At 49.3% G+C, this 25,088-nt stretch overlaps 8 protein-coding genes across 8 annotated transcripts in view; 4 read left to right on the top strand and 4 right to left on the bottom strand.

Moving 5' to 3' along the window:
• EPUS_00308 (uncharacterized protein) overlaps nt 1–2,942 on the bottom strand; it is a gene marked incomplete at both ends in the record, with an annotated part of 3,479 nt that extends 537 nt beyond the window's left edge. Inside the window, 2 exons of the mRNA XM_007805965.1 lie at nt 37–2,744; nt 2,810–2,942. Coding sequence (XP_007804156.1) covers nt 37–2,744; nt 2,810–2,942 — 2,841 coding nt within the window. The remainder of the gene's footprint in view (nt 1–36; nt 2,745–2,809) is intronic.
• A 383-nt stretch (nt 2,943–3,325) lies between these two features.
• Nucleotides 3,326–4,135, top strand: EPUS_00307 (uncharacterized protein; the record flags this gene model as incomplete). Its single annotated transcript, XM_007805964.1, has 1 exon — nt 3,326–4,135. The coding sequence occupies one exon, from the start codon at nt 3,326–3,328 to the stop codon at nt 4,133–4,135; it is 810 nt and encodes a 269-aa protein (XP_007804155.1).
• A 547-nt stretch (nt 4,136–4,682) lies between these two features.
• EPUS_00306 (uncharacterized protein) lies at nt 4,683–5,529 on the top strand (the record flags this gene model as incomplete). Its single annotated transcript, XM_007805963.1, has 3 exons — nt 4,683–4,730; nt 4,786–4,878; nt 4,972–5,529. The coding sequence occupies 3 exons, from the start codon at nt 4,683–4,685 to the stop codon at nt 5,527–5,529; spliced, it is 699 nt and encodes a 232-aa protein (XP_007804154.1).
• A 1,628-nt stretch (nt 5,530–7,157) lies between these two features.
• Nucleotides 7,158–9,797, top strand: EPUS_00305 (uncharacterized protein; the record flags this gene model as incomplete). The annotated part of the gene is made up of 5 exons (XM_007805962.1): nt 7,158–7,337; nt 7,392–7,533; nt 7,588–7,671; nt 7,721–7,804; nt 7,855–9,797. 5 exons carry the CDS (start codon nt 7,158–7,160, stop codon nt 9,795–9,797), a joined length of 2,433 nt encoding a protein of 810 aa, XP_007804153.1.
• Nucleotides 9,798–11,723: 1,926 nt separating this feature from the next.
• Nucleotides 11,724–12,583, bottom strand: EPUS_00304 (uncharacterized protein; the record flags this gene model as incomplete). The annotated part of the gene is made up of 3 exons (XM_007805961.1): nt 11,724–12,178; nt 12,227–12,401; nt 12,452–12,583. 3 exons carry the CDS (start codon nt 12,581–12,583, stop codon nt 11,724–11,726), a joined length of 762 nt encoding a protein of 253 aa, XP_007804152.1.
• A 2,503-nt stretch (nt 12,584–15,086) lies between these two features.
• EPUS_00303 (uncharacterized protein) lies at nt 15,087–17,893 on the bottom strand (the record flags this gene model as incomplete). Its single annotated transcript, XM_007805960.1, has 2 exons — nt 15,087–17,311; nt 17,371–17,893. 2 exons carry the CDS (start codon nt 17,891–17,893, stop codon nt 15,087–15,089), a joined length of 2,748 nt encoding a protein of 915 aa, XP_007804151.1.
• Nucleotides 17,894–20,904: 3,011 nt separating this feature from the next.
• On the top strand, nt 20,905–21,949 carry EPUS_00302 (uncharacterized protein; the record flags this gene model as incomplete). The annotated part of the gene is made up of 2 exons (XM_007805959.1): nt 20,905–21,690; nt 21,758–21,949. The coding sequence occupies 2 exons, from the start codon at nt 20,905–20,907 to the stop codon at nt 21,947–21,949; spliced, it is 978 nt and encodes a 325-aa protein (XP_007804150.1).
• A 2,096-nt stretch (nt 21,950–24,045) lies between these two features.
• EPUS_00301 (uncharacterized protein) lies at nt 24,046–24,934 on the bottom strand (the record flags this gene model as incomplete). Its single annotated transcript, XM_007805958.1, has 3 exons — nt 24,046–24,269; nt 24,365–24,687; nt 24,741–24,934. 3 exons carry the CDS (start codon nt 24,932–24,934, stop codon nt 24,046–24,048), a joined length of 741 nt encoding a protein of 246 aa, XP_007804149.1.
• Nucleotides 24,935–25,088: the final 154 nt, after the last annotated feature.

Below are 25,088 nucleotides of genomic sequence, written 5' to 3'. Positions count from 1 at the left end.
CAGCGGCAGAAACACCTTCCTCCCCGCTCCCCACACCGTTGCATCCCTCCTCGGATCCAACGCCCCCCTCCCCTCCACATCGAAACGGCAGGCAAACCCGTCCTGGACATGGGTAGGGCTCCTCGCCCAGCTCTCTGCCCCACCTTCCCACTTGGCCAGCATGCCCAGCTGCGGGGCCCAGCACGCCGCCTCGACGGGGTCCTTGAACCGTAGGAAATACGGCAGGAAGATCTGGCGGTAGATCTCACACCACGCGTCGTGGTAGCTGGTCTCGACCGCGAGGAAGGCAGGGTGGCCTGGCGCGGCCAGGGCGCGACCGGTGAGCTGCCTGTAGCGCCACAGGGCTGCGTGGAGGGAGCGGTTGAGCTGCTCGGTCGAGGTGAAGTTCCAGAAGCGGCAATCGTTCGGCGTGATGCTGGCCCAGAATGCGCGCGCCAGGAAGAAACCGCCGTCGGTGCTCAGGTCGACGCGGCTGAGGTTGCTGTTCTCGACGTAGTTTCTAGCATCCCAGTGTGCGGCTTCGCAGATGGCTTGGTGGACTGCCTGGCGTAGCTCTTCATTTTGGCGGAGGTCGATGCTCGATGCGGACCAGTTGCCTGGGATGTTGTAGCTCGACATGAAGGTGCGCATCTCGGCGTCAGTTCGGGCAGAGTTGTTGGAACCCAGACTGGACAGGGAAATGTTGAATCTAGGTCCGTAAAGAGCAGCACCATCGCTGGTATCGGCTTGGTCTTTCAGCCAGGCGTTGAAGAGCCTTGCCTTGGATAATTCTAGCGAAGAGACTCTGTCCGAGGTGGCGGCGAAGCGCGCTTGTTCAGCTGAGAGCATCTGCATTTGATTGTGGTGCAACATCGGACTCGGTGGAGCAGGTCGCGGTTGGATGGGTTGATAAGAACTCGGCATTGCTGGAGCAGGTGACACAGATCGCGAACGGATGGGTGTAGCAGATGTTGGGATTGCTGGTAGTGCTTCGTCAGGACTGTTCGGCTGTGGGCTTTCTGAACTCTGGTTGACAGGTTGTGCTTTCTCTTGAGTGGAAGAAATAGTAGTATTCACAGCTCCTGAGTTTAGGAGAGGAGATGCAGCTCCTCCTGGTCGTGAAGTTGCACCAAACTGCTCGAGTAGCTCTTGCACGTTTGTAGGGTATGGTGGTGATGCAATGTTTTGATGCTGGAGAGAAAGTTCGGGAGATTGTGTTCGAAGTTTAGAATTATTGGTCACCTGAATGCTATCACTGTCTGGATCTCCTCCTTCATTAGTAGTGCATCTGCGTTTTGGGCTCGGCAAGTCGTTACCAAGTTGTTCCTCTGTTGTCGCTGTGTTTAATGATAACACAGGGCGAGTCTTAGTAACAGCAGTAGACTTAGTAGCAGCAGTAGACTGGACAGCCTTCTCGCTATCTGCTGAAGGATCTGAAGGATCTTGAGTATCGGTAGATGGAGCTGAAGTAACAAGACTAGGAGAAGCAGAACCTCTGGGTGCAGATACAGCTTTGGTTGTGTCAGCCGTTGGAGGTGACGAGGTAGCAGGTATGTTGAGAGTGGTCACAGGCAGCTGGGGAGTGTTTTGACCTGTGTTCTTAGTCGAGGGCTCGGCATGCTCTGTTGTTGTCGTTGTTATTGTTGTTATTTGCGAGGCAGCTGGAGTAAGGAGAGCTGGATCAATCACTTCAAAACCGGTTTGGACCGTATCTCCAACCAACGTTTGAGAAGAAGTTCCTGCAACATCAAATAGCTTAGACATCTTCCTGGAAGCACGATTCCCACGTCGTTGAGCAGGTGTGTTGTTCCCAGAGGTCTGATCCAGCAAGACATCAGGTAAGTCATCTACATCGCTGTACTCTGGAAGGTCTGCTGTTCCATCCTCCTCGTACACCTTGGTCCCAGACTGCTTTGGACTATTTCGTGCTGAATCTAGCTGAGATTCATCCTTTGCTGCAAGTCTAGCGCCAATTCCTTTGTCCAACTCTGCATTCCTAGCAGACGAGCGGATGGCAGATATCTCGCTATGGGACAGATCAGGAAGGTTTCTAGTCGTGTTTGCATCTTTATCCTGTTTTGTGATGTCTTTCAACAGCTGGCGATCAAATACCGAACCATATCTCAGCGTTCTCCATGATAAGCACCGACATTGATTTCGAAACTGAGTTCTGACATAGTCCAGTACGTGCCTTGATGGCCGGTCACTTAGGATGACCCCTTTCTCATCCCTTTTAGGCTCCCCATTCTCATTTAACAAGGGGATCATATGTTGCAGAAAGTCGCTGCTGGTGATTCGCGAATCTTCCCGGCCCATAGCCTCAAGGCGGCCACCTTCGACATTGCTGGCAAGCTGAACAGGGATATTCTTGAAGTCTCTGAGAGGAGAGCGGCTAACAACATCGAGAACGATCTTGGTCTCCCCATCAATCTCCCATTCCAGCCAAGGAACAACTTTGTTTCGGTCCGGATACTGGTCGATCTTCGGATAAAGCTGGAAAAGAATGCTTGGTCGGCCTTCTTTGCTCCCAAATGCCCAACTCTTCTGACCGGCTAGAAACGTTGTGATATCTTCTGTCGGTTGATCATCGCCTCTGCGAGGAGGTTCAGTATCATACAGATGCACTCCATACTTCTCTCTGTCCAGGCCGATCACAAGACGGTGGTGCCAAATCGCTGGCCGCCATGCACCTCCAATAGAGACAGACAGTCCTTGACCCGCTCTATCCTGGATGTCAAATTCGGTGCTTGCTGGTGCACGGCGAACTATGGGTGTAGGAGTCAGTGAAAGAGTGTCAGGGTCGGGGATGAGGGTGAAAGAGAATTCATACCTCTTCTCTTCTGTGCGTGATTGTTCCTTCCGCCTGGCGTTGGGTTGCTTGTTCCAGCATCGTCAGCATCAGACACTTCATCCTGCATCTCCCGTTTTGGTCGAGGCTTTGCTGGAGTGGAGGATTTATCCATATTTGAGAACCGCTTTTCAAATCCTGATGAGATAAGCTATCCAGTCGACAGCGATAGGAGGATTGTTGGTAGTTAAGCCCAAGGTGGATGTGCGCAAACAAATAAAAGAAGAACACAAATGAGATCGAGCCCTAATAAAGGGATACACTTCCAACTTGTGGTGTCTGGTCCAAACACCGCTAGAATATTGAAACAGTCAAACACCGCTGTTCTGGTTCTTTCCGGCGCGGAAGGCTGCCACAACTGTGTTTTATCATAAGCACCACCTAGAACTTCCGTCCATAGTAGTTTTGGTTCCTGATACTGTACTTGTACTTGAATCTGAACCAGCAGACTTTCTTTACCCAGGCTTCAACCCCCCCAACAGCAACGTCCTTTCAGCAATGCCGGCATCGTCAGCCACAGAGCCAATGGCACTCTCTATGACTGCTCGCATGGCAGATCTTTCTACGGGCCCCACAAGACAGATTCCAAGTGCTGCACAGAGATATTATGCACAACCACGGATAGGTAATCTTGGTGGCTCGGTAACCCCCTCCCCCACGCATAAGACAAAGGCCGAGCTTGAATTGGGAGATGCATTGGCCAAAGGAAGACCACTGCTCGAAGCCGAGGACGAGAAGGTGAATGAAGGCAACGGAGAAAGCGTGCCCAAGAAAGCGTCAAGAAAGAGGAAGAGACGCAGACCCATGTCGCTGTCACCGAGCCGACATTCACCTCGCCTGATCAAGCAAAGAACCGCCGCATTGCAGAGAATGCTTCGAGAACATCTTGCTGGCAGTGTTCCACCGACAACCCTGAAACGTGCTAAGATGCCGAGACGACGGAGTGTCGACTCGATATCAGACACTCTTCCCGCCTTGTCAGAGGATCCAGCCAGCTACAACAGCAACACCGAGGATTGTCGATTTCACCTTCCAAGCACTGCTGAGGAACGACTCGCCATCCGTGCCGCACTTACGCCAACCTTGTTCCGCTTGAAAAAGAAGGGCTGGGACGCGGATGTGGTGTGGAGCCCAGACGCGTCATACATGGAGGCACACCAACGATGCCTGCAAGAATACTACAAATTCGAGTTGGCCAGGAAACCAGACCTATCACCCTTTGACCTGCCTGCAGTACTTACGTTGTTGCCTTGGACCGGCAAAATCAGTGGTTTCAGGAGCAGCCCAAATTGGCCACAGGGGTGGTGATGTTGGAAGAGCGAGAAGGATTGGAATTGCTGGCATCCATACTTCCTGTTGGGCACATTGGGGGAGAGATGTAACAATCACCAGAGACAGGTTGCCAGCATGAGAACCACACTCAAATATAAGGCGAATCCTGTACCCAAAGACCATTCATTCCACAAACCCACTTCGCTCACGTACCCGCGTGTGCTGCACTATAGATAATCCTAAAAGCGCTCAGGTAGCTTGAAGTAGTTTTCTCAGACGGGTGTCCACCACGGTATGGCAGTATAGAAGATCTCCGATTCAATTGTTGGTCCCGCAGCTGTTTACATACTACGTATGACTGGAAAGGGAGTTGAGCTGAGAAAGGATTGTACCTGCATCGGGCTATACCAAATCTGGAATGCCTGCTCCCCGCCCCGGACTACGTAGTACATCACGCATATCTTGAACGAGCCAATGCATGCGATACCGTATGACAGTGCGAACAGCTCTTGTCCAGCATAGAGCGTCTAGACTTCCCTCTGCAATCTGCCGGAATCACTACTGGTCAACTACACTGCACAGAATGGCGCCCAATCCGAAAGATGCAAAGGTGACCTCGGTCGAGCCAATGGTAACCAGTCCCTTGCAACGACGCCAGAGCCTGCAGCTGATCTCCTCCCCTCGAGCCACCAGATGAAGCGCGCTGGATCCGACTGAACAAGATCACCTACACCGATCCGATAGGCCGATCACGAAGCTGGGAATCCGCCGAGCGCCAGGTACTACAACAACAACTACCGTCCTCCCCCCCCTCCTCCAACCTCAGGCTTTTCCCCAACTAACCCTCCCTTCTCTTCTTCATTTCCTCGCAGACCCGGCCCACAACCTCGCAAACGGACGGCGTAGGCGTCGTCGCCATCCTCCACCACCCCACCGGCCCGGCCCTGCTCCTGCAAAAACAATTCCGTCCCCCCCTCAACACCGTCACCGTCGAAGTCCCCTCCGGGCTGATCGATCCCAACGAAACCCCCTCTCAATGCGCCCTTCGCGAACTCAAAGAGGAGACCGGCTACATCGCCACCATCCCCGAACCCACGCCACCGGCAGACAACAACAACACCGCAGAGTCATTCGTAATGCACAACGACCCCGGCTTCTGCAACACGAACACCCAGATGGTGACGGTGCAGGTCGACATGGCGGATCCGAGGAATCGAGCAGAGAATCTGATGCCCGAGCTGGAGGAGAATGAGTTTATCGAGTGTTTTTCGTTGCCGTTGGAGTCGCTTTGGGAGGATCTGAGGAGGCTAGAGCGGGAGGAGGGCGTGGCCATTGATGCCAGGGTGGGCACGCTGGCGATGGGCATGGAGATCGCGAAGAGGTTTGGGTTGGGGAGAGAGAGCAAGGGAGATGAGGAGGTCAGGAATTGAGCGAGTTTGGTGCTAGGTGGTACCTGGACGATAGGTGCATGGGAAGAAGGGGTAGAGGTTCACGCATCGTTCCTAAGCAAGCCTTCTCCTTACCTTATGCCGCAAATGATCAAGAGAGAGACAAGGGTCAAAAAGGCAGTATTCATCTACAGATGACTCCACCACACGATTTCGATTTCTCCCACGAGACTTTTATTCCCTAAGATGTTAGACCACAAGACGTTATGACTACGCTATAGTAGAGCCGTATGATAGAGGACAAGGACAGCTACAACGGATCTAGCAAGTTGAGATCTGAATAGAATTGTACTACTTCACATTCTGTGCTGGAAAAATTCTTCTATAGACTGCAACACAGCTAGCTCTGTGATATGAATCATGAAGGACCAGTTCTTCCTGATTCTGAGATCCAGTGCAGACCAGGCCATCTGGGGTCTCACGATGGAGAGACAAATATGTTTCTTATTTCACTCCGTCCTGCTCTTTCCAGCCCGTCCCGAAGCAGCCAGGGATAGTGTAATCTTTTTCCACAGTGAATGCAAGTGGGAAATGTTACTTGCAGTGTGCTTGTCCTAGCCCAACCGGGCTGAGGTTCAGTGTCTTTTCACTGTTATTGGAGCTCCCTGCTTTTGATGCAGGAAGACAGGACACTGGTGTAAAAAGGGCCATGGAGGAGGTCAGGCGATCCAAAGACGGGTGCAGTAGTGGGTTGTGAGAGTGTAGTACAAAGAAGCCAAGAAAAGCCTTCTGAGCCTCTTCTGATCTGGTAACGTTGTGCTGCCAGTTCAGCTTGTATGTTGAACTTGCAGAAACCCCTGAATTGGCTTGATAATTTTCGTATTTGACTGTTGTCATGATATCGGGCTCTGTTGTTCTTGACGGTCTATCCAACTCCTTCTCTTTCAGAAAAGTATGAAACAATGAGAGATACTCAATGCCAGACGGCCATGAGCCGCTGTTGCTGTCTTAGATGTATCGTCTTGTGAAGGCTTCGACAGACGTGGAGCTCAAAATTTCTGACCGGGCAGCCCGGTGTCCAATTTTCGTCAGCTGGAACTTTGAGGTAAAACTGACAGATAGTGTTGAAAGGCTATCAACTCTCCTAGCTTAGGAACCCTTGAGAGATTCAAATAGCACGTTTGAGCTCAAACGTCTCTAGAGCTTGCTGTATACACCTCTATGTGCATTCATCTCGGTCATTATGTTCCCACCTGTTGCCCCTGCAAGGATACGTACGAACACTTGTATACACTTCCCAAAAGCGTAATTTGTGACTGGCGAACAAGTAATTGTCAACACAAAATCTGCATGGTTCCCAAGAGCGTAATTTTTGGTGACAGGCGAACAAGTAAGCTGGCAGACAGATTGCTTGTACTGTTGATCCATCTTGCGGTCAGACACTTTATAACATTGACCTCTGCAAACTGCACCTTTTCCCCCCAAAAAATTCCAATACCACTTCTTCCTTGAACGCCGCATGCAGTGTTCTTCTTCGTGATAGCCAAAGCGGTTGCTTTTGATACCTTAGACCACTTTCACCCTTTCATATTCATCCTCATTCTCAATCGCCGAGCCCTTAGAATCGTGAACTAAACAATTCTTCTCGGCTGCCTCAAACAGGTGGCATGATGCCTGACCAAGGGGCCCAACAGCCTCGCGGTTTTCTCGAGCCTCCCGAGGGAATGACCTTCTACAACGTCCCTCCTCTTGCTGGCAGAAAGCGACAGCGTGATGAATTTGATGTCGACGAAACTTTTCTTGCTGGCAGAAAGCGGCAGCGTGATGAAGATGATTTCGGTGGTGATGAGGTAAGACAACAATTCCTTGCCTGGCAATACTTTCACACTAACTCTTCCGGACAGTATGGTACCACCAACCAGACCGATTCTGCAGTCAACAACACCCAAACCCAACACATCAACCAGGAAGACAACCTAGGGAATGTCAGTGGCATAGCCAAAAGTGTTGCAACGCATCAAGATACCTCAGCGGTCGAGGAGACAGGTGAGTGCTTGAGCACAAGCTGTTAACACCCTCCCTGCTGACAATCCTTAAAAGCGGTCAAGGTTAACGTGACAATCACCAAAAACGAAGTCCGCAACGGAGATACCGGTCTTGAGGTAAAGGACAATGGCAAGTGGTGTAAGTATCAGGACACCTCTAGGAGTACATCAGCTGCTAACATCCTTAGACCCGGCCATCTACCACCATGAACTTGTGAGAACAGTTCTTAGCAAAGATCGTCTCTATGGTCCAGCAGGTAGTCAGCAGTACAGTAAGTTCCCTATGCAAGATGGTCGTCTGCGCTGACATAACGATTTGCAGCCCACCCAAGAAAGGACGGTAAGCTCGATGGTGATGAGTATGATCGTACCTCGTATCTTCCGGCACAGAAATATTGGGGAGGAGATCGCGCACACCGACCAACAATTTTGTTTGAGTTCAAAAAGCCAGACAATGCCTATCCCCCCACCAACCCACCAAATTTCACTGTGTCTATCGATGGTGTCCAGCGGACCATCATTGACGTCATTAACAACAAACCTTTGAGAGACTTTGCTCACCTTCCTACCACAATCTCCACCAAAGTCGAGGGCTGGCTCATGGAAGCATGGTTCCGTTATGATCCCAGCCTTCGATTCGAGGACTTGATTCAGCGCATGCCATTCAAGCCCAAACACAATGTGTACAAGAGCAGAGCAGTCATCAACCGCCTGGTCCGCCGAAGAGAGCTTTTCCGTGACAAAGGAAGATGTCTCTCTTGGATGAAGTCCACTTGGACGAAGAAATGGGATCTGTACCTCATTAGCGAGATGAACAGCAACCCGAATATCGCAAACCCAAACAGTACTCGTCACCTCGAGGATCTTCCAGCAGAGGGTACGAAATCGATGAGTAGGATTATAAGCGAGACCAAAGAGTTTCTTGCAAAGGGTAACCATCGAGCGCTCAAAGGCGAGAGGAGGGAAGAAAAGGACCGAGAGGTTGAACGCACATTGGCCAGCAACCCAGCAAAGAAGATCAAGGCAGCCTTGGATCAGGTCTCGAATGGTGTTGTGACTGTTGTACAAGCACCGAAAAAGAGCAGGAGGTCCAGTTCGAGACGGAAGCAAGCCGTCTACAACACTACCACTGCGCAACCACAGCAGAATGTTGATCCAGATCCCATGGTAGACAGAGCCGGATCGATGTCAAATCCGAATGTCGAAAGTGCTGGTCACATAGGAATGACACGCCACCTCAATGTCGACGAAGAGGACGTTCACCTGGCACCTGGATATCCTGGACACTCTGTGCGAGCAGGAGAGCTGCCGGCAATGGAATATCCAGCCGTGTCCGAGATGATGGGCAATATAGCATATCCTCAGCCTCAATTTAATGCACCAAATCAGCCGCGTCAAATGCAAAACGCTCAAGGCATGCAACTACCACACCAGCGTTACATGAACCCTGCAGACCAACAAGGTACAGTCGGCATTTCTGGGATAACAGAGCGTACCCAAGGTCGAGATGGACACAACGATTATGGAGTCGACATACCTGGGATACCGGAGCGTACCCAAGGTCAAGATGAACAAAACGGTTATGGAAACGATCTTGCGGGTTTCTTCGATACCATGCCTAACCTGCTCAGTGCAACAACGGATTCATTTGAAGAATCACAACGAGCACCTTTTCAGCCACCAAATCCGGCTTATGGAGGCGGCCTCCTAGTTGACGAATTCCAACCACAATTTCACCCAGCCCAGCCATACGGTCAGAACAGCAGAGACGGAGGAGGGTTGATGCCATCGCAGCCCTATCGGTTCGAACAACCCTTTGGGTACGTATATGACGGCGGAGATCTTCGATCACAGTCCCCCTATGAAGGTCTGCAGCCAGACAATGATGCGAACGAGGGTGACTTCATGTGCGGGCCTTCGACCTATGAAAATGATGGGCAACTACCAGGTAGCTCGATGTTGGAGGCACAGTCGTCACTCATGCCGCAGCAGCAGCAAAGTGGCTCTACCTATGTGGATGGAAACCATCATGCTTGGATGGAAATCAACCCCAACGGTTATGCTCTTGAGAATAATGCGTACTATGTTGGCATCAGTCCCGACCCAGGCGCACCAAATGCAAGTATGCAACAGATGATGACTACAAACGAGATCGGTCAACAAATTACTTATCCCGTTCAACGAAACATTGTCACACCGGAGCTGGGCCGTACCTTCGATGAGGATCTGGTCAATTCATCGAGGAAGTCTCGCAAACTGAAATGATGTGGGGTGTGTTGAGTTTGGTGGAGCAAAATCCGAACTCTGTGGAGGCTCAATGATGTGCTGTGGCGGGCAGATCACATTTCTCACAGCCTGTTTGTGGCTTGACTAAGGTCGCCACTGCCGATTTCCTTCTCGATCCCTGCTTTATGATTTGTTGATGGTTTCTTGTGGCCTCTTGTTCTAGACCTGCTTTATGGTTCGTCGAGCTTGTTATGTTGCTGAATCACCAAAGGTATTCAGTTGTCCAGCTGTTGTTTAACTGGATTACCAAAGGTATCCAGTTGTTAAAGGATGCAAGTCAAAGGGAGCACCTGTATTCAATAGCAGATAAATTGCCGTACAGTCAGTCAATTAAAGTCAGTCAATGAGTCCATTGTTCATCAAGCCTCAGTTCGTGATTGTGAACAAAGCCTGATCATTGAATGAACGCTACTGCAATCGATCATCACAAGAGATGTATCACATGCCACAGTAAGATGAAAGGTCAAGGCCATTGTGCTCTCCTTTGCAGAGGTATGATGACAGCGTTGTAGTCCGAGTAGAGAGTTCGGAGAGAAGAGTTTTCCGGAGTGAAATGTTACCGGGACACTTGTACTGTACTGTCAGTCACCATGACAGTTGCTAAATTACGCTGTATCAAATACAGTGCCTCCACTCTGCCTAACAAAATCAATGCGTGTTTGGGGTACTCACGGCATTTCCATGGTGTCTGAACTCCTCCTTTTCCTTTGCTTATAATGACAACAAATACTGCTAGCATATCTTTATCTCTATCAGGAACTCTCAAACACTGCTGGCGAAACCTCTATTGCTGATCCAGAGTCTGTCCCGCCAAGTATCCTAACTAGAAGACAATCCTACATATGAACAGAACCCAGGGAAGGGACATGTATCAAAACAAGGTATCCCGCCATCCTTTAGGACTCTGTAACCTATTCCATTGGCCTGGAATATTTCGCTTTATGTATGCTTCCGCTCACCATCCGCTTCACCCAACACACCCGAACACACTCTAAGATATCTTCCCCTCCAGAACTTGGGATGTTCCTCTAAAGGAGCAACTAGAATGTCCCGGCAAAAACAGAACTGGTATTTGGAGAACTCAACGCCCTCAGCAGGCTTTTCTCCGTGCTCTGCCGGAAGTGGATCCAAGAACGCTCAATCGTAAGTCTGCTTCCTTTAGGATAGTGCCCCCAGATGAAGAGGTTGAGGTTATTCGGATCCCTCGTAAGGCATATCTTCGGCAATGCTGGGACGCAATCACTTTCAGCCATAGTCAGGGAGACGAGGCCCCTGAAACAGCACGGAGATAAGCGGAGGGCTTCATAATGAGATAAGATCCTTCTAAGGAACAGGGTCCTGATCAGTTCGAAGACCTTTCTCTTCACGAAAGTAGTATCTTTGAGGAATGGGCGAATAAGTTTATGGGTTCCGATGTTCTAGGAGAAGAGTTTTCGCCGAAAAGCGACATATATATATGAGGTGAGTACCCTTGACAACTCAACATGCTCCTTCGTAGAAGCGCATCTGTCCGTCTGAGTGAGACACCGAGCTACGAACATATACTGCTGAGTGCAGGTTCTCCTAGCGGGATAAACCAAGGCAAGAAAAGCTATTGCCTCATACACAAGGGTCGCTAGTATTACAAAGCAGTAAAAAGAGACTGTTCCAACCTTGAAATTGACTCTTCTCCAACATCAAATGTGAAATGAGTAATCCGAAGGCCGATAGCTTCTGTGGAATCTACTAAAGCAGCACGTTAAATGGTGTTCACAGAAATGATCATAGTTATGTACACCAAATCGTTATCTGTTCTACAAGGATTATCCCTAACTGCACATCGTTACCAAACCATGTGATACACAATTTCCTCCACAAAAGATGTTCAAATTCGATCATTGAGCCCCAAATTTCCTAGAATATAGCTTATATAGTAACCGTCCTTCCATCAACTCGTGGCTTTGCAGTGAAAATGCCTCTATACAATGGTCGACCACGAGGGCTCAGGTTGGCATGGAAGATCATGACTTTGCCGTCCGCTGAAACACTGGCGCCACCGACCCCGTTCAGATTCGGTCCGTCACCAGACTTGAGCAGTGGCTTTGAAGCCTTGGTGTAAGGACCCGCAATATCGGCGGCTGTGGCATACTTGATGTCATAACTCGGGCTGGTGTAGCAACCGGACGAGAAGAAGAGGAAGTATATACCTTCTGCGCTTTGGTATATCGAAGGTGCTTCTACCAGAGGCCCGTCACTGTCATCGCGGTCTAGAACGGGCATTGGATCGCCGATAGGCGTCACTCCATCCAAGCCGACCTGTTGGAGCAATACCGGTGTTGATACGATGGGCTCGATACTGTTTCCGCAGTCGCCACCTTTACCTTGGCGTTGCCATCAACTTTGTAGACGACGTATCGAAGTCTTGTGACTGGGTCTTGGTAACCACTGGCATCGATGGCGCCACCTTGTTTGACGGGACAAGCGAAAGTTGTCGACAGCTTTGTATGGCCCGCTTACATATTCCGATGTCGCTACCCCAACGTAATGAAGCACAGGATCGCCCTTAGGCGGGGCATTATAGTACATAACGAACGAGCCGACGGTCTTCTTTCGTCAGCTCAGATGTCTCAACTGAATCGCTCTCGGACACCTACCAGTTCAACCACGTCAGGTGCCCAGATATCTCTTGCCTCGGCCCAAGCACCGGGCGATGGAAGCGCGTCCGCGCTGTTGATGGTCAGCGTTTGAGCTCCTACGGTACTCGCCCATGGCAAGTGGAGCCCCATGGAGCTGGTCGAAAACGCATAGTAGTTTCCATCAACCGGGATGACTCCTGGATCGGGAAAATTGCTTTTGGTGACCGGGCCTGCGATTGAGGTGTTCCTTCTTGCAATGCTTGCAGGGCGGCTCGTAGAACCAAGAGAGCCCCCTAGAGGAGCTGTCCGCCCCTATGCTGTAAGGGCTGCGACCAGGGAGATTGAGAAGAGGAGCATCCCCAAAGGTTGCTTAGACTACTGCTGAAAGAAAGTAAAATACCAAAAAGGGACGGTTGGAGTGGTGGAAGGAAAAGTAGAACAAGAAGAAGATAAATTGTTCTATGCTTATGATGCCCCCTATCTTTCAAGCTCTCAGAGAGCTTCTATAAAGCCCGGATCTTCTCGGCTGTGTCTATCTTGAAACGCTGCATCCTGAAGATCTTCAGTGATGGCGTACGCTCAGACTTGACATGGACAGGTGATGCGGATCTTGAGAAAGCAGGTGATGTTGATGATCCTTCTTCAGTGTCATCCTCAGTATCGGGAAGTAGAGAGGCCAGATATGCCTTTGTTTTGGTCCCGAGAGGAATTCAGGTGGAGGTTCGGCGACGGGCGTCACCTCTGACTCAGTCCGCCAACCGTTGTTTCCTGGGGTCCTGGCCGGTTGGATGTCTTTGGAATAGGCTCCGATAATGCCTTGTGGCAGAGATACTACGATAAGGGGGTGTGGTCAGCCCAATGGTGCAGTCTCGGAGGCTATTTCATCAGCTCGGTCTTGGCTGTGACTTCCTCATTTTTCGGGATGAATCGTGTTGATGTTCTTGGACTCGGTGGGAACGGCAAAAGTGGCCCGCTCTATCATAGAGCCTGGAATGGGTCGGAATGGACTGCCTGGACTTCGCATGGCGGAAGCTTCTCAAGTAAGCCTGCCCTTTCCAGCTGGGCTCCTAACTGGATCGACATGGTTCTCCTCGCCAGCGATAATTCCATGATGCATCAGGCGTGGAACGGAACCAGTTGGTCGCCCCCGGGTCCAGGCTTCAATGCCCTCACAGGTGATTTCAAGAAGTTTGTTTGAAGAACCTGCCACTCGTGTCCCCGTCGTGGGGGGTGTCTCGCCGAGTTGGAGTCAAGTCCAAGAAAATGCTTAGCATTCAGCGGCAGCATTGAACTTCGGGTGCGCCTTGCAGCCTTACTACTTATTTCCGTCGCAAATGCCTCAAAGGTCAAGATTTGCTCTGAAGTGCTTCATTTTGCAGACTTGTCCAGCTTCAATGTTCTAAAGAGAAGGCCTCCCGTAAAAGTAGCACGAAAACTCTTGGCACACAACTGAAAATAAAGGGTGAATAAGATAACAATTACTTCACACTCTTTCCATGGATTATCTTGTCAGAATCCCCTGCGTATATGATACGTATCTGTTACGTATTAGCATGATGGTACAAGGGTCCCCGCATGCAAAACGCACGAAACGCTCTTGTAACTGTTACGCCCTGTTATTTATGGCAGTGAGCATTGCTATACGAATTGAACGCCAAATGCTGTTTCTGAGCTGTTACAGTAATGCGCTTCTATAGCTATTAGTATGAGCAAATGCTCCTCTTGATAGGAGTAACTCAATCAAGTGAATTGGCACCTCCGTATGCTATTTTGCACCAACTTCTAACATATCTTACTTGAGAAGGTCCCTGTTTTCATCCTTGATAATGTCTCCTGCTACAGTAGAAAGTACTGTGGTGGAAATCATAATCAGAAAGAGTTCTATCTTCGAAGGGTTAGCGTTAGCGTTACTATTTCCCCAAAGATTTTAGTGATGTGGATAATTCAATCAGCCCAAAGAAGCACTTCCCTGCAACTTCCCATTTCCTTTCTCAGAAAGAAAATCATTTGATTCCCAAACTGGAATGTAATTCTGGTTACGTTGTCGACGTCCCTAAAAATCGTAAAGCCAAGACGCTAATAGGGTAGCCCCGTTGCGTGGAATATAGGGATGAAGCGTCAAGGTCAGGATGTGTGCTACTGAGACTGAATTTGAAAAACCCGTGTCATCTGATGGGAGGAAACCAACCGATTTCCGCGTCGAGATGAAATTAGGGGGGTAGAGCAGTGAGGTGCCACGTTTACGGGGGATGAAGTGATCAGCATCGGGATCAGGAAGGGGAAGTTGGAAGGGAAAGGGGAAGGGGAAGGGCGGGGGCGGGTTTTCCCATGAGATGAGTGGGAGGGTCCGGACGAGGCTATTATATATATTGGCATATTACGCGAGAGAGAAATGGAGAAATAGAGATGGACATAAATTTAAATTATCTTCTAAATTATATGATCGCTGAATTTTGACTCGACAGATTCCTTCGAGTAATATGCCTGTCAAGCTTTTCAATCAGATTATCTCCTATTCGCTGGTATTCATTCCACGTCAAAGGCGTCTCATATTTTTCCCTCAACACTTCCTGGCTTGACCATAACCAATAAAACCCCTAAAAAGTAGTGGTTCTAAATCAGTTTCCCGTCTTCCCGTCTCCCTTCCCGTCTGCTACCGAGATTGTTTGTTACTATCGGTAGCTACTCCGCCAGTCTCAGCATCCGCACCTGCACTTTGATCCTGGGCCGCAGGTTCCTCAGACAACTCCACCACGAATGCACCCATCGCTGACGGCGACCTCAGGGTATCCACGTCTGGCACCGAAGATCCTTCTTCCTGTCCCTGTCCCCCCCTCTCAGGTTTCCCTTCTGCGTCTTCAGTAGCTGTAGCAGTAGTACCAGACGTCAACCTTGCGAGAATCTCCCTGCTGATCTCCTCGTCCGTTTTTGCTGTTTCTCCTATTACGACCTTTCCCTTTTCCGCCTCTGATAGAGCTCTTAGCCTATAGCTGAATTCACTGTCGGAGGAAGAGCAGAAAGTTGAGTGGGTAGCCGTATCGGAATCACCATCACCGCGGGGGAGGTCCTCGTTTATGACCTCCTGAATGTTGCTGAGATGGGTGCGTGGCGGCGAGAGTCGGTCGTAGATGGAGAGGACTTGCTTGCCGCCACCACCATGGTCGTAACGCGTCGGACGCGGCGGGGGCGACGGGTAGCTATAGTGGCGGGGATGGTGGTGGTGATAGTGATGATACCCGTTATTGGGTCCCGAACGGGAGTCCATGGAGTCCATGGAGTCGACGGTGCTACGGCGGGAGGGGCGACCCCAGGAGTCATAGGTACTGCGACGCGAAGGGGGCTCGGGAGTCGGGTTTATGATGCTTGGAGGTCGATCTGAGAAGCGGGCGCGTTGATTGTCGTATGAGCCCGAGCGGGGACGATGAGAGGTGAGGGGAGGCGTCGGATAGCGAGGATAGACGTTGTCTGCTGGCATGTCAGGGTACGGCGCAGGGTAAGCGCTTTGCCTTTCGGACATCTGCCGAGGCATATCGCTGTATTCCATAGGATAGTCGGCGTTAATCATGAAGGACGGCGTGGAATCTTTTCTTCGAGACCCAGATCGCGTTCGACTACTATGCCGTCGTATCTCCTCTCCACCATCATTATCTCGATCATCGTACCTGCTTCGGCTGCGAGCCCCGCTAGCCCTCTTTGCAATGTGAGAATGGTCTCTTCTATATGAATCAGATCTCGATTTTGACAACGACTCATGCTCGGTTCTTATCACCGACGACGCTCTGCGAGGAATTGTTGTGTAGAACGCCTCTTCGCTGTCACTACTATGGTATTCGGGGCTACGCTGCCTCAATCTACGAGAGATCGGCGGTGAATCATAATCATTATCTTCAGCAGCTTGCATGCTGCCGGATTCCTTCTTCAGCACAATATATATGCCAGTGACTTCTTTTGGGGCCCTTCGTGATATTCTTGAGGATGATTTCTCCAAGCTCAAGCATTCCACGTAAATCAGGACCCAAGATTCATTATATCTGGACGACTGCTGCGCGGAAGCGGCATGGCCATTAATAGCGTATCGGTAGTCCTCCGGTATTTGTGCGAGTTCCTTCCAGATTGAGTTAACCTTCGGGTCTTGCAGATACTTCTCTTCTTTCGCAACGAGGGCATGCAGCAGCCACTGCGGAGGGATCTCCACATTGAACGCCTCAATATTCGGACCTTGCGAGTAAAACACCCTTTGGAGATAGAGGGCTTTTAGTTCGGCGACTCCACCTGCTCCGAGAGGGTCTCGTAGCAGTTCTGGTATCTCGACGCGATGTCGGCCGTTGGTATGGGTATTCTTTCGACGCCCTACTCTGCTCGATCTTGACCATACGGACCAACTTCTTGACTTCCGGCTGCTGGATATCTGCACCGACACAGCATCAGCATCGGACGGTTGGCGTTGATTGCCTAAGGGCATCAGAGCTAGTTCGTTCCCTGTCTGCGGCAATGGATAGACATTGTTCAAAGTTTCCTCTATCTGTAAAGGTGCCAAACGCAATTCGTGCCGACTGAGCTCCAGTTTCAGTTTTTGCCGATTCTCTTCCACCTCGCGGCGTTGCCGTTCCACCTCTACCATCTTCTCTATTTTCCAATCCTCGACGGCTTTATCTCGTATCCTCTTGGTCTCTTCTTCCGCCTTCTTCTGCTTCTCCTCCTTCTCCCTTGCCCAATCCTCAAAATCCATTTTCAAGTCTTCGATATTGCTGTAGATAACCTCATTGAGAGCATCTTCCACGTCTTCATCGTCAGAGAGGCTCCTGCCACTATATCCTCGTTGGTCGTAAAACCCACCATACTGTTCTTTGCTCTGTGGATGGGGATTTTGCCCAGGCACTTTGGATCGTCGGTCATGACGCCGCCACTTTGCATCTACAACTTGCCTCTTCATCAACTTCCTAATTCTTTCAAGACGTGGAAGGTCATCCACAGCTCGTTGTCTGTCAGCTGCGGTGGGAGCAGCTTTCGCGTTGTAAGAAGTGTAGGCGAGAATGATATCCTGTTTGATAATCTGTAGCTCTCGTCGTCGCACTCCAGCTCCGGCTTGAGAATAGGCCATTTGGCTTTCTGGAATTTTGTAACATCGATCTCATCGCGCTCAACTTCTGGAGACGTGTCGGATGCCGTGGCTTTCTTCAACAACTTTCTCATCTTCACGATGACCAGCTCTGAGTCGCGAACACATTTTCTGGCATTTGCAGCGCCATCATCCGACCAGACTTTGGTTGTCTCATTCCTTTCGATAAAGTGTGCAAGATCCCTCAGATTTCTGAAGGTCGAATCGATGTCACTTGATAATGACAGGATATCATCTTTGGCGTCGCTCACGTCGGAGATGTAAGTATTGATTGCTCTCGCAAGGCTGAAGCCAGTTTCGGCAAGTGCGATGATGGCAGTGGCTTCGCCGATGCCTGCCATGGTCGGTGGAAGGTGGACGATTCACAGACTCGGAGGGTAAGAAGACAAAGCCGTTCACCAGGTCCAGCTATTGACTCCATGGAGATGTTGCTGCGACCTTCATACTATATCTCAAAGGTCAAGGCAAAAGTCAAGAGGCATCTTGGCCCCCGGCCTTGACGACGGCAACAGGGGGTGAAGAAATTGAGGGCACCACAATTTGCGCCGAAATTTAGCCGAAATAGGCAATTGCTACTCCTATGTACAAACTCATTGCTATATCACCACAACGATGACCTTATGGCCTTCCCATCCGAATTTGCTAGAGCTCTACATCGAGAGGGCATCTCAGCAATACGCGCTTGAACCTCCTGCATTGTAATTTTGCTCCATTCGTCTTGCAAGACCTCTTTCAGTTGATCAAGATTATCCCACTTTCGTCTTCGAATTCGCTGTTTTAGGATAGCCCAAATACCCTCAATAGGGTTTAAATCTGGCGATTGTGCTGGATGAACAAGTACTGTGATCCAATTGTTATCCTTAAGCTGTTTAGCAACATTGAGCTCAGACCGTGTGCCGTGAGAAGGATCGTTATCCTCCTGTAAAATAGCATCTTGATTTCGAGAAATTCGTGCCTCTTGAATAACCTTGATATAGATAGGTAACAGGCGCTCAGTATAGTATTTCTGGGTCATCAAATTGCCTTTTGATTTCATCTCAACTTGATGCGGCAAATTAGCCTCCTAATCAACTATTCGCTGTTAAAAATATTCTTCTGTTTCGTATCTTCTCTTTCGCGGCTTGCTAGGTCTCTTTGGAGGCTCAAGATGATCGTTTTCGTCATTATAGAACTCTAACTTTTCAGCCTTTGAATGCCAATTGATCCAAGCTGCGATATGAAGCTTTGTACCCTTTTTTTCAGGTAGTTCTTGTATATTTTCTGGTTCATAGCGAGTGCCCTTCTCTCGTAGAATATATTGTTGAAAGACCTCTGACGGATCTATATAAGCTTCATCTGTAAAATAAATATTGGCCTAATAGTCCTCAATGCTCTTGTTTTGGTATTCCTTTCTATACTTCTTTCGTTTCTCTTTATTATTTTTTGAAAGCTGTTTTATTTGTACTGATTTATATCGCTAAGCATGGTTTTTGCGATCTTGAAGAGCTAATTGAAGTGTACGAACAGTACAAGAGAGTCCAAAATGCTCAATTTGATGCTCATAATGTTGATTTCGAATAGGGTTTGAAGGGGACAAAAGACGTTGAAGTTGCTCATCTGTAAGCTTTGGCTGTCGACCAAGTCGTTTTGAGAGCTTTCGGCTTTTTCGATAGGCAGGAGATCCTTGAATTTGACGCTTTTTTAGCCATTTGTAAGCTGTTCGTTTTGCGATGCCATGTTTAGTAGCAAGAGATTCTAGAGAATCTTCGCCGCGCGTTTGTGAGTCGTATGCTTCGAAAAATCAAGATTTTTTGACTGTATCAGCTTCCTTGCGCTTAGTAGCCCTTGTAGGAGTAATAGGAGGACTCATTTTGTTGAATTGATGCCATAAATTCGCGTAGAAATTCGTTGTTGAGTTGTTGATTCATTCCGGCTAAATTTCGGCGCAAATTGTGGTGCCCTCAATTTCTTCACCCCCTGTTGACGGGACCTCCGGACCATGTCCCCAGTCTCACAGGCTGTGCCCGCGCATGGGCTGACTTCCTTGTTGAGGAGCCTTTCCCTTGACGAGACGCAATAATTCAGCCGCAGCCTTGGCAAGAGGAACACCAAATTCGTTTTATCTTTTGATGCTTTTTGTTTGCAATAATGTTATTACTCGTATTTATTGGACTATATTATTTACTAGGGGTAATTATTTCAAAATTGAAATAATAATTAAAAATAGTAATAATGTCTCTAAATTAAAAAGTGATGGATGGAGCATTTCCTCTGCCATGGCGCAGGAGATACACGTGACCAGCCACGTGCTCGGGTGGCAGCGCCAATGGCATATCCACAGCGGCAAACGGAACTCTTGCCGTCGGATTACTATGCCGCCGATGAGGGGCATTCGTACGGCACGTCGCTCCCCTGGCCGGTACCATGGAACAGGAGATTAGTACGTACCCTTCGGGTACGTACAATCTCGGAATGTCTGCGGACAGTACAATCAGCCACAGCTCAGGGCTGCTTATTCATCGCTCAGGCTACAGTCCCGTGTGCTCAGGTCTCAAAGTGGAAATGGAATTGGGAGAGGTCAAGATTCGGTGCAGGTTAATACGGTATTCGCTGGTATTCGCACCCAAATCTTGACCGCGTCTTGGCACCCAGCTGGGTTGGCCGTTATTGCTGTCTTATTAGAAGTACTGTGCATTGCGGATCTCTTGCGGCAACTTAGCGTTACATTAACAATTGCTGGCGCCGCTCCGTCAAACAGAAACGGCTCGTGAGGACTAAATAGATAAGTTTACTAGATACACTCTACATTAAAATGATACTCAGCTTCGTCTGATTCTTTAGATATAGATTTTAGAATCTAATGCTCCCTTTTCAGAATTTGATATTCTACATACAAAACGATACAAGCTCGATCAATTATGTGAAGACTTTGAAACTCGAGCAATCAGCTAACATCAAGATCTACTGGTCTGCAGCTACAACATGATATAGATTTTACTTCATCCTACTTGATAGTTGTGAAGTTCGGTATGAACGACCAGAGCAGCAGCGGCGCCAGCAATTCTGGATGTAACGCCAAGGATTCGCAACACTTTCGCAATGCACAGTAATTTGAGAGAGGGGGAACAAGAAGTCCAGAGTCAGCTTACGTGCCAAGAAAGCCAGAAACGTTAAGACTGACAATACTCAGCTCATGGCTGAATCAGGTAGGCTGACTCAGGTAAGCTGAAGGTGGCACAAAACATATTAAATGGTGGGGTGTATTTTCCTATAAGTATAAGTCTGATTACTACTCATACGACGGCTTTGCGATTTTCTACAATCTGACACCAACCTACTACATCAGCCCCCCTCACGATTTGTATCTATTGCAATGGCCCCAGTCGCAGTCGAGCCAGTCGTCCCGGCCGTCCTAAATGGCAAAGTCGGTGACCCGGCTGCACGAGTCGATTCTTTTGATGCCTCGTCTACCAACGCCCAGGAGCTGTCTAGCTCTATGAAGCGGAACGGCGTCGTCTATGTACGCAACTTGATCAGCAAGGATGACATGGATACCGTGGTTCAGGAAATGAGGCCCCACCTCGACGACGACACTCCATGGGATGGTGTATGCTTTCCTCCTCAGACGAAGCGTCTGTGCGGTATCGTATCAAAGTCTGAGACCTTCCGCAAGAAAGTGGTCATGAATCCGCTATGGCTCGCTCTTTCGGACGAGACGTTGAGCATCACATCATCAGCATGGTTCGGTGATATCAAAGCCGAAAGCGTCTCGCGCCCTGTGTTGGGCGGCACCGTGTGCTTTCGAGTCTGCCCTGGAGCGACCGCACAAGGGCTGCATCGAGACAGCATGGCTCACCATTTGAAAAACCCTCGCATAACCGCCGACAAGTATACCTTTGAGCGTGAGGTCAGCATCTCCATGTTCCTGGCTGGTACCAAGACTACGAAAGAGAACGGAGCCACCCGTTTCTGCCCTGGTTCGCATCTCGAGGCGAACGAGGAGAAGCCCAATGAGGAAAACGCACTCTATGCGGAGATGGAGCCAGGTGATGCCTTGATTATGTTTTCATCTGTTTACCACGCCGGGTCTGCCAACATGAGCCAGGATGAAGAAAGACTAGTCTTCGCCACCTTTATGAATAGAGGGATTTTGCGAACTGTAAGTGTGGCTATGTATTCTGGGCCATCTGAGGCTGGTGGCTAATACAGAGTCTCTCTGAACACAGGGTGAAAACCAATACCTCACTATTCCGACTGAACAGGCCGCCAAATGGTCAGACGAGGAGCTGACCGTATGCGGCTATGCTCAAAGCCAACCTTTCCTCGGTTTTGTCGAGTTCATGGATCCGATGGCGGCGATCCGAGGTGATAAGGGGGGTAAGCGGTATGATATCACGGACCAGAAAGTTATAACGTAACCAGCCACTGCGTAGTCATCTAGATATAGAGAGCAAATTTGCAGTTCGGAACGATTCTGTTGAATGGCATGAGTATGAGTATGATTTTGGTGTAGTAGTAGTAGATGAAGAAGCTAAGTTCTACGTACAAGTTGGGATGAGATAAATAGCAAGTAGTGCCAAGCAGCGCCAGCCAAGCGCTCCTGCTATGCCCCTCCTATGCTCCTGCAACAGATTCATTCAAACAATGCACATGCCATAGAATCTTTGGCCTTATTTAAGAACTCGGAGCACGAAAATGAAAACGGCTTAGCAGTACAATCGAGCGCAGCTGTTGAGGTCGTCGATCGTGCGGTTCTCGGACGCAAACATTGTCATCTAGCGGGAGCAAATCGTATGGATAAGACAAGCATAATATGTTCACCTTCCTAGACCCACTACGGATGAGCATGCGAAGCTCTCAGCTTCAATGCCTATGAACGAGGGTTCCATGGATTTAAATTTCGTCGCAAGACATTGACTGAATCGAGCATTGCCGGCTTCAAATGTCGAGCAGCATCATTTGCCCCACTACTACGTGCCTGCGTCACGTGGCATCGAAAGACCGACTTTGCGCATCCACACTTCATCTTGTATTCAACTTGCTTCCCAAAAACGAACCTTGCCGTGCTTAGCAGCACTCACAGCCTTGAGTGTTTATGCTCGTCTAAGGGAGACAGATAAGACCAAACTGGCGGCGTTGCAGCAATGCCTCTTTGGCTGTGTCTTTCTTCAGGGACAGCTCCCCCCAAGGAAAGTGCAGTAACTCGGGAAAATTCTAAATGGCAAAGGGATATGTCACGTGTCATTCTTGATCGCTCACATTAGGGCATGTGGAAGGGGAGGAAAAGAGATAATCAGTGAAAGCTTTCGCTTCCTGCTTCTCAATGTCTCGAGTCGCCCCTCGGAAATCATATTCAAAGTCCTCGCCGGGGGCGATGGCGACCTCGAGATGTGACATATTTACCTGGCGTCCCTTTCGAGTTGCTAAAGCTGAAATTCGACAACGCTCTATCGCGTCGATCTCGTCTACGCCGTCAATCACGACAGAAGTTGGCCCGGTACAAACAAGAAGGGTATTTGGCGTTTACTACATCGGGTAATCACCTGCGGCACAAAGACCTGGACCTTAAAGAAGATTTTGCCAAGACGTCTTGGAGCGGGAGTTTAGAGAGAGGATCGGATTTTTAGATCGTCTGGCGGGTAAGTGTGCCACTGAAAACTACATCTACTAGTTAGGTTCGAAACCTAAAAGCGCTGTCCTTTTGGTGGAATGGTAGATGTAGCGCGTATCGATCCGAGGATGATTAGTGCGGCAGATGGAGAAAATGGAGAGGAATATGAGCATCCAGAGTCCTGACCGGCCAGCTTTATGGAGGTCAACGGCGAAGCAACATGCGATACTCCACCTCAAGCATGACCTTCGGCGGCCGGCTTAGACTTCAAAGGAAGCAGATGGAACCGTGTCGTGGGTTTGTTGAACTCGTGGAACTAGACAGAGCAATTTTAGCTTGAAGTTCGATATGACTGATTCCTTCCAAGGGCATGGTTTCCTGAACTGAGGCAAGAAACGTCAACAGCTCTACCAGCTCTTTTTCTCGCTGAAGGCTCAATGACCTACTACCTGGGATAGTGTTCTCACCTGCATGGTATAAGTGAAACCTCCGTGTGACATTACACCAGGAATATTTCGCCATTGCCGGAAGTCCAAGTAATGAATGTAACTAGGGAAAGTAGAATCCTTGAGTCAGCAAGAACGGCCAACCTACCTCGGTGCCAAGGCGCGGTCGAGATTCGGTGCAGGATACTAAATGATCTTCCGGTCACCGTAGATTGGGAGCTGGCTGCACGTTGGTGGAGGAGATTTGACCAGCCAGGTATGCCTGATCGATTCCACCACAATGCATGTCATCCAGTTAAACGATCAAGCTGACCCGATCTCTTTCCTCACCCATTTCTCCAACCCACCCTGGGTAATGATTTCCTGCACATTTGGTGGTAACTCGCTAACCTTTTCTACCCACTTTCTACCCACTTTCTACCGCTCTCGCCTTCCTCTACCTCAATCTGACTCTTCTTCACATCCCAGAGGACCTTTTCCGCGTGTTTGTGGGAGCAGGTGGTGGCGAATCAAGGCTCTGCCGATTTTGTTTTGGTTCGAAAATCTCTTCGTTCCTTGCTGGCGCTGCTTTGTCAGAGGAAGTTTCCCATAACCTGTGGACCAGCTTTGGCACTTCCAGGCCCATGAGTGCATTGTTGATACTGTTACGCAAGAAAATGTTTCCAAAGCTGCCAGCCACCACTGTTAGAGGCATCATCTTTGCCAAGATGGTCGTCGCCCCCTGCTCTCGTGGACTGCCGGAACCAAATTGGAAGAACCGGCTACTAGGATGTCACCTTCTTTGGCGAGACCTGAAAACTTGGGATCATAATTCTCTATGCATAGTTTTGCCATAGTGTCGACTGGAACATTATCCTGGTACGTGTATTTGCCATGGTGAATTCCGTCGGTGTTGATGTTGTCAGCATCGCAGAAGACGATTTCACCAGCAACTTTCTCTGGAAAGCCAGGATGAAGCTCCGTAGTATTTTTGCTCACTTTGCTTCCCAAAGTTTGCTCTGCAACCTCCACCATATTGTCGAGCTGACCGATGATCTTTTCGAGTGCTTGCTCCGCGGTAATCATTCTGTCATTTTCTTTAACGCCATCACCCTCTTCACTGATTACGCCTTGCCAAGAACTGGAGTTGCGAGACAGGCAGTGGCACCGTACATGGTGTTATGACTATCGCTGACGACTGCAAGGGTCCCAGGCCAGGCGTAGCCTTCCTCGACCATAATTTGATGTGCTATACCCCTCCCCGCCGGATAGAAGTCCACACCTTGTTGCTTTGCAAATTCCTCAATCTGACGATACTTGGTGAGGTTCTTCTCAGACTTGTTCTGCACATCATGTTCCAGAGTCATCACTATCTGCCTAGGATCTTTGTCTGGAAGCACCATTGATATAAAATTGGTAGCCACTAGCTATGAATGATCGTGCGTTATACACCGGTGTGGTGAAATTGTTACATAGCCTCCTGTCTTGACAAATTTATCTCTCGCCAAGCCGACTGCATAC

Source organism: Endocarpon pusillum (assembly GCF_000464535.1).
Source record: "Endocarpon pusillum Z07020 unplaced genomic scaffold scaffold4993, whole genome shotgun sequence".
Lineage (NCBI taxonomy): Eukaryota > Fungi > Ascomycota > Eurotiomycetes > Verrucariales > Verrucariaceae > Endocarpon > Endocarpon pusillum.
The sequence above is the reverse complement of the archived record's forward strand: the minus strand, read 5'-3'. Positions and strand labels throughout refer to the sequence as shown.